Here is an 8,481-nt window from a genome sequence, read left to right as displayed (position 1 = left end):
AAATGAGCTGGAAAACAACACACCAAACACTCTTCTCGATCAACTCACCTTTGGAAGTACAGTTGAAGCTGCAGAAGGAATTCAACGCATTTTCCATCCGATCAGCATGATGAGGTAAAGATCATTGGAATTCCTCCTGTATTTAAATTTACATGTAGACTATTGAACAACGAGCTTGTTTTCAGCAATAAAGTAGCATACATTACAAAGCAGTTGAAATGCAGAGAGCTGGGATTATCTGTTCACAGTGAGACATACCGATAAGGGTATACTGCTGCACCAAGACTGGTGATAGTCAGAGGATAGGAGGCAAAAGTTTGTTCTGTTCACAGTATTATATTTGGTAATAATTCAAATTAAAATTAAAATTAGTTTCCACTCAGAATTTGTATCAGGTACAAAGTTAAACTTGAATTTTACACTGTCATAGATTCCCTAGATTCTAGAATGGTCCCAGCGGATCGGAAGGTCGCAAATGTAACACCGCTATCCAAGAAAGGAGGGAGAGAAAAAAAAGGGAACTGCAGGCCAGTTAGCCTGACATCAGTTGTCGGGAAAATACTGCAATCCATTGTTAAGGAAGTGGTATCAGGGCACTTAGAAAATCATAACATGATTAGGCAGAGTCAACATGGTTTTATGAAAGGGAAATCATGTTTGACAAATTTATTAGCGTTTATTGAGGATGCAACAAGCAGGGTAGATAAAGGGGAATCAGTGGATGTAGTATATTTGGATTTCCAAAAGGCATTCGATAAGGTGCCGCATAAAAGGTTATTAAACAAGATTAGGGCTCACAGGGTTGGGGGTAATATAATAGCATGGATAGAGGATTGGTTAACGGACAGAAAACAGAGAGTAGGGATAAACTGAGCTTTTTCAGGTTCATAGCTGTAACTAGTGGGGTGCCGCAAGGATCAGTGTTGGGGCCTCAGTTATTTACAATCTATATTAATGACCTAGATGAAGGGACCGAGTGTAATGTATCCAAGTTTGCTGATGATACAAAGCAAGGTGGGACAGTAAGCTGTGAGGAGAACACAAAGGTTATGCAAAGGGATATAGATAGACTATGTGAGTGGGCAGTAAGGTGGCAGATGGTGTATAATGTAGGGAAATGTGAGGTTATTCACTTCGGTAGGAAGAATAAAAAATCAGAATACTTTTTAAATGGTGAGAAACTTTCAAATGTTGGTGTTCAGAGAGATTTTGGTGTCCCCATGCAAAAAACACAGTAAGCTAGCATGCAGGTGCAGCAAGCAATAAGGAAGGCAACTGGCTTTTTGGCCTTTATTGCAAGGGGGTTGGAGTATAAGAGTAAGGAAGTCTTGCTACAATTGTACAAGGCCTTGGTGAGACCACACCTGGAGTACTGTGCACAGTTCTGGTCTCCTTATCTAAGGAAGGATATACTTGCCTTAGATACGGTGCAACAAAGGTTCACTAGATTGATTCCTGGGATGAGAGGGCTGTCCTGTGATGAAAGATTGTGTAGAATGGGCCTATACTCTGGAATTTAGAAGAATGAGAGTTGATCTCATTGAAACACATGATTCTGAAGGAGATTGACAGGGTAGATGCTGAGAGGTTGTTTCCCCTGGCTGGAGTGTCTAGAACTAGGGGTCATAGTCTCAGGATAAGGGGTCGGCCATTTAAGACTGAGATGAGGAGGAATTTCTTCACTCAGTGGGTTGTGAATCTTTGGAATTCTCTGCCCCAGAGGGCTGCGCATGCTGAGTCTTTGAGTATATTCAAATCTGACATAGATAGATTTTTGGACTCATGGGGAATCAAGGGATATGGAGATCGGGTGGGAAAGTGGAGTTGAGGTCGATGATCAGCCATGATCTTATTGAATGGCGGAGCAGGCTGGAGGGGCCGTGTGGCCGACTCCTGCTCTTATTTCTTATGTTCTTAGAAACACGTATGCTGTAAGTGCCTTCAGGCCATGTGTAGACTTTGAAGAGAGAAGGTTTTACTTTGTCCTCCATAGAAGGGATCTACTAATGTAAAACAGTGATTTTCAGAACTTTCATATATCCAAATTAAAGCAAGCTGAACTATAAAGCAAAGGGAGAGTACAGCATGAACTGGGATGGGGGAAGAAGCTGGCATGAAATGCAGGGGGAGAGTGCCAGCTTAAAGTGGGTAGGAGCAGGAAAAGTGCTTACTTAAATTGAGAATGGGGGGGGCGGGAGAGAAGAGTGCTCACATGAACTGGGGGAAAAGGACAGGTGTACCAGTTTGAACTGAGCAGCAAAGGGGGGAAAGTCACCATGAACTGGGGCAGGGGTAAGAATGACAGCTTGGATTGAGGGGGGGAGACGAGTGCCAACATGAACAAGAGGCAGGTGGAGTAGAGTGCAAGAATGAGCTGGGATAGCTGGGAGATGAAGTGTATCGACACAAATTTAACAGGAAGAAAGCAAGAGAGAATTTGCATTGATAGAACACCTTATCACACCACTCAGAAATGTCCCAAAGTGCTTCACATTCAGTGAATTATTTTGAAGTGCAGTCGCTGCTGTTTTGTAGGGAAATGTGACAATTCAGTTTGCATGACAACAACAACTTGCATATACATAGCACCTCTAATGTAGTAAAACGTCCCAGGGCACTTCACAGCAGCGTAATCAGACAACAATTGATGCTGAGGCAAAGAAGGAGATACTTAGAGGGGTGAGAAAAACCTTAGTCAAAGAGGTAGGTTTTAAGGAGAGTCTTAAAGGAGGAGAGTGAACTGGAGCGTTTTAGCGAAGGAATTCCACAGTTTCAGGCTGTCTGGGCTGATGGCATGGCCGCTATTGGTGGATGAGCTGGAGGATGGACAGGAGCCAGAGTTAGAGGAACGCAGAATTCGCGGAGGATTGTAGAACTGAAGGAGTTTATGGACATAGGGAGGGGTGAAAGGAATTTGTACACCAGGATGAGACTTTTAAATTTGTGATATTGGTGGACTGGGACCCAATGTAGGTCAGTGAACACAAGGATGGGTGAGCAGGTCTAGGTGCAGCCAACAGAGTTTTAGATGAGTTGACGTTTATGAAGGGTAGAGGATGGGAATCCAGCCAGGAAAGCATTCGAGTAATCAAGTCCGGTGAAAATGCAGGGATGAGGTTTTCAGCAGCAGATGTGCTGAAGCGGGGACCGATCAGGTGATGTTGGAAAGTACAACTCCCTGCTTTTCTTCAAATAGTGCGATAGAATCTTTAGCATCCACCTGAACCACTGGAACAGGCAGATGTTGCCTTGGTTTAACACCTCACCTGGAGGGTGGCACGGTGGAAGGTTTTTAGCAGGATAAGAGTCAGTTCAAGAAACACAGTCTTTCAGAATGCTGAGGATACCTTTGTGATGGGCCTTCTTTTCTGCTTTAAGGATAGGTTCTCCTTCTGCATGTAGGAGTGGGGAATGATCTGGTTAACAGCCAGCAGGGGACCTGTAGAAGACCAGGTTGATGATCCTGTTTAGTAGAGAGTTAATGAGACTGTTAACATGAGAGAGAGAGTGTTTTAGAATTAGCACTAGGCATTGCATTGAGGGGCTCCCATTTCAGAATGGAATACAAGAATGAGAAGGAGGTGTAATGGGCCAACCAACAGACAGACTGAGTACTTCAACCAATGCTCCTGTTCATATCATTGGGAGTGGGGTGGTTGAGGTGTTGCTGTGCATTGGGTGAGAAGACAAAATGGCCAGGAGCTAGTACATCAGCCAGCATGAAGTAGATAAGTGCAAGTACAGCTGAGATTTTGCAGTCATACCCTTTCCTTTTACAGTGCTGTTTGCAGACGTCATCATTGTGTGACCAGAGTCTTCATGGTCAATGGGTCCAGGAGACAGGAGCAGACCTTAGTTAAAGAAACCAGATGGAGGGGAGGGCGTGACGCAACTAGGCTGAGATGAATTTTGATGAATTTTGTTCTCTTGCAGCAATGTACAGAAGGATTTGTTGAAAGAGAAGCTCGATCAGCTTCAATGTCACTTCACGTGGGGCCCACAGAAAGAAAACATTGACTTGGATAATATGAAGCAAAGAATGCAAGATTCAATACAGGCTGGTGTGAAATATCAAGCCATGTCTTACAACCATCTTGCTTTTGTAAACTGTCTGCAAGGCAACTGTGAAGAGGCAATTCAAAACTTAAAGGAAGCTGCAAAGTTTCTGAGGGAGAATCATGAACATGAATTTGAAAGAAGAAGCATCATCACCTATGGAAACTATGCCTGGGTATATTATCACATGGGACAACTGACAGAGGCCCAGTCCTACCTCGACAAGCTGGAGATGTTCTGTAAACCATTTACTAATGGCTCTCGGTATACAGCACTGATACCTGAAGTATACGGGGAGAAAGGTTGGTCACTGTTGAAATCTTCTAGGAAATATTATGACGAGGCAAAGGAATGTTTTGAGAAAGCTCTGGAGGAAGAAACTGATGACACTGAATGGAATGCTGGTTATGCGATTGCTCTGTTTCGCCTGGAAGGAGATTCTTGTACCCCAGAGAGCTGTGAACCCAGTCAATCAATGAAGCAGTGGCGACGTGTGCTGGAGCTTGATCCAGATGACTCTGTAGCCATGGTGCTGTTGGCTCTAAAATTACAAGAGTTCAATCAAAAGGAGGAAGCTCTCAAATTAGTTGAACAAGCATTGCAGAAGTCTCCTGATCTTCCATATGTAACTCGTTATGCAGCAAAATTTTTGAGAAGAGAAGGAGATGTGAAAGAAGCTTTGGAGCTGTTGAAGAAAGCATTAGAAATTAGCCCAAACTCTACCTTCTTACACCACCAAATAGGTCTGTGTTACAGAAACAAACTATTTCAACTGATCAAATATCCTGGCAGCAAAAATCCTCGCAATCCTGCTTTTCAACAGAAAGCGGAGTTGATCAAACTATGCAAGTACTATTTTGAAAAGGCATTTGAACTGAAGCCATCATTTATTTTTGCACAATTGGATTTTGCACGAATCTGTTCAGTAAATGGAGAATATCTCAAAGCAGAGGAGATCTACAGCAATCTACTGCAATTAGAGGATAATCGTCCTGATAATAAGCAGGCAGTATATTTGCAGGCTGGGTTATTTGAACTGTATCACAAAAGATCTGAATCAAAGGCCATCACCCATTTTCTGGAAGGACTTAAAATCCAACGTGGCACAAAAGCTTGGGAATTGTGTCACTCAAACTTGAGAAAGATTGCAACAAAACAAATTGACAGGAATTCCAGAGACAGCAAGGCCTTTGGTGTTCTTGGGTTACTGCACCAGCTGGACGGGGAGAAGTGTGAAGCTATTGAGTGCTTTGAAAAGGCCTTGGAGTTTGATCATGACAATGAAGAATATCTAAGTGCTCTTTGTGAATTACGCCTTTCTATCTAGGTCAACGCTGACTTTCCCAGCTGAAACTACACACAGCGGGGTAGAGTTTCTGCTTCGGGCGCAATCGGGAACATAGGCGCAAATTGTGCTTGAAATTGCACTAGATAGGTTACAGTTCAAGCTTCCGCTAGAATGTATTTGCATAATCACAAACAAAAAATCTTCAATGAACCAGTCCAAGCGATCAGTGTAATAAAATGTAACCAGTTATTTTTATTTCAATTAAAAAATATTCATTGTTGTATTTAAGAGTGATAACCTGGTGCCGTTTTATTAATACAGCTGAAAATAGATTTGCCACAAAAAAATAAACATTCTTTAATAGAAGTGTCCAGCATTTCACCGGTGAGAAACCTGATGTAAAATGACTGAAAATCACTTTAAAAAGCCATACTGAACCATTTATTAGTTTCATAGTTGTCAGTTTGTAAGTAAATTAAAATATTTAATATGTAAAACTTTTAAATCGTGCCCACTACTGCCTGGGTGCCGAAGAAAACGAGCTCAATTTGAAAACCTTCCTCGAACGGCCACAAACAGAAGCAATCAGCGGAAACTCGCCATCCTTGGGATTCTGATCTGGGGGCGTGGCCAGTATTGGGGGCGGGGCCGGCTTCGGGTGGAATGATTTTTAAACCAGCGTTAAAGATCACAGAAAACTCGATTTACACTTGACGTAAATCATGCCCGAATTTCCGTGATCTTTTGCGCTGGTTCGGCTGATTTCACCCGGATTGTACGGATAAAACTAACGCAAATTAGCGAATACTCTACCCCAGTGTTTGAAAGATGCACTGATGCTCGCTGATCTATGGACAAGTTTGGCAGGATACACATCTGACTTAACTTGTTTAATATAGACTGTTAGTACTTTCATTCCAAGCAGCCTTTTCTTTGTAAACGCATAAATATTTGTGAGTACAGTCCCCACCGATTTGCGCACTATACGTGATGGCCAGTATAATGCCTGAATAAAGATTATTTTCTCTTTCTCTCTGTAATGAACCACCCGCTTAATAATAAAGCTTTGTAGCTGCAGATACAGCTTTTCCAATGAGAAATGTGTACGTAATGCTGATATTTAGAGATATTTAGTAAACGAAAATCATAAATGTATAAATTCAAGTGTAGCCATTGACCAACTAATATTACCCATAATTATTCCTGGGTAACTAAAATGCTAAAGCTCGTTCAGAATGCAGCTGCAAAGACAGTCTAAAGCAGTTTTGACTAAGCTTTGATAACAAACAGCCACAGGCTGCGAGTGAAGGTTAAATTGTTAAATGACATATCCTAACACTAAGTAGAAATTAGAGTTCGCTTAACAAAACTGATTGCAAAGATAATTAGTATAAGGACATAAAATGAGAGAGATCATGGGAGTTAAGGTATTTATCTGGTAGATTAAAGTAAGACAGTCTGGATACCGTCAAGCCTAGGGAGACAGCGCTGATATGGGCCCGAGGTAGAGAGAGGCCTTGTACCGCTTGTACCAGGAGAGGCAGAAATGAAAGAGATAAAGTGAATTCCAATGGGGTGAAACACGACAAACAAGATAACAAGACAGCAGGATAGGGTTGTGGAAAAGTACTGGAAAAGGGAGTGGCCAAGATGTTAGCCTTAGTCTGAGTGACAGTGGTATTTTGACCAATTAAAGAAGGTGATTTTGTTAAAGACCATATATGGACACTGGCCAAACCAACTTTTGATAAGAAATGGGTTAAAACCTTGATACTCGAAAAAAACTTCACACAGACTTACTGCGAGATCAAAGGAACAGACTTAAGATGACGTCATCTGTGTCCGAGAGGTTCCAGAGACCAAGGGCTGCGAGCTATTCATTAAAACTATCGCCTATTGTTAAGTATATTACACTGTAAGCTTAATAAATCTTGATCTATTGCTCAAACATACTGACTGCTGCCTATTGGTGTCTTGTCCAAGAACTCTGAGAGATCATTAAGGTCTCACAAATGTTAATTTGCTGTACTATCAGAGGCTGAGGGGGAGTAATTCGGTTGTTAGCGTCACCGATTAACGCCTAAAGAGGCCGAGAAGTGGGGTGCTAGCCAATTTCCGGGCGAGCGCAAGGCGCCTAGCGCCTCGCCCCATATTGAGCATGCATTTAGGGCTGGCGCTAAATCTTAGCGCCCGCTTATGGGCGCAGGCTGATTATGACGTCATTTGAGTGTGCAACGCCTTTTGGGCGCCCCGGACTGGAAATTCAGTGGCGCCACCCTCCGTAGTGCCTGGTGCTAATAGTGACAGCTTACCTGGACCTTACCAAGTCACTCTCGGGCTGGAGGAGCATTATTTAAAGGGGACTGGTGTGGTTTAAAAGCGGCAGCCATTTTTGGAGCACAACTTCCTCGAGAGCTACAAAGAGTTGCTGAGCTGCACACTGAGAGCCATTTGACCACTGAGCTAGCGCAGGCAGACGATCTTCAGCCTTCTGACCATCACCTTGCTGTTGGTGAGCCTTGACAATGGGGAACCTTCCTGTGGGCACTTATTATGGGGGCTGCATTGGAGGGGAACGTCCTGCTGCTGAATCATCTGGAAAGGGCACTGAGACGCTGGGAGAGGGGGGCGGGCATGGCCAAACGGAGGAGGGCCAACAGACATCGCCACAGCAGACCTTACGCTGGCAGGGTTTTCTGACAGCAGTTTTCCTACATGAACATGCCGGAGGAGCAGTGTGTCAGAAGGCTGCGATTTAGAAAGGAGGTGGTGACTGAGCTGTGCCAGCTGCTTCAGCCAGATCTGCAGCCTCAGATAAGTTGCAGGACATCTCTGTCGGTGGCTGAGAAGATGCCTGCTGGCCTGAACTTCTACGCGAGCAGCTCTTCTCAGGCTGCGCGTCAGTGGCTGATCAGAAGTAGCTTCTAGGCCCCTCTCACGGAATGCTTGCTGCCATTCCAAGAACAGGAATGGAACCGGTCTGATACCCCCAAGCCTGTGAAGGGCAAGATGCATGTAAATAGCAGGCATGGCCATTGTAAATGAAGAAAGTGTTTCATTACACAAAATGTGGTTCCTTCAAACATGAGAAAGCTATGGCAACAGAAAGCAAAACTAATACACTGACACATAACTGA

General features: G+C 43.5%; 1 protein-coding gene across 1 annotated transcript; it reads left to right on the top strand.

Moving 5' to 3' along the window:
• On the top strand, positions 1 to 7,292 carry LOC147081985 (interferon-induced protein with tetratricopeptide repeats 5-like). The gene is made up of 2 exons (XM_085980541.1): positions 1 to 114; positions 3,934 to 7,292. The coding sequence occupies exons 1-2, from the start codon at positions 107 to 109 to the stop codon at positions 5,381 to 5,383; spliced, it is 1,458 nt and encodes a 485-aa protein (XP_085836667.1). The 5' UTR covers positions 1 to 106; the 3' UTR covers positions 5,384 to 7,292.
• The last annotated feature ends 1,189 nt before the right edge of the window (positions 7,293 to 8,481 follow it).

The sequence above is a fragment of the Somniosus microcephalus genome, unplaced genomic scaffold (genome assembly GCF_052327205.1).
Source record: "Somniosus microcephalus isolate GS21.2 unplaced genomic scaffold, FLI_Smic_1.0 scaffold251, whole genome shotgun sequence".
Classification (NCBI taxonomy): domain Eukaryota; kingdom Metazoa; phylum Chordata; class Chondrichthyes; order Squaliformes; family Somniosidae; genus Somniosus; species Somniosus microcephalus.
Note: the sequence above shows the minus strand (reverse complement) of the source record. Positions and strands in the feature narration are given on the sequence as shown.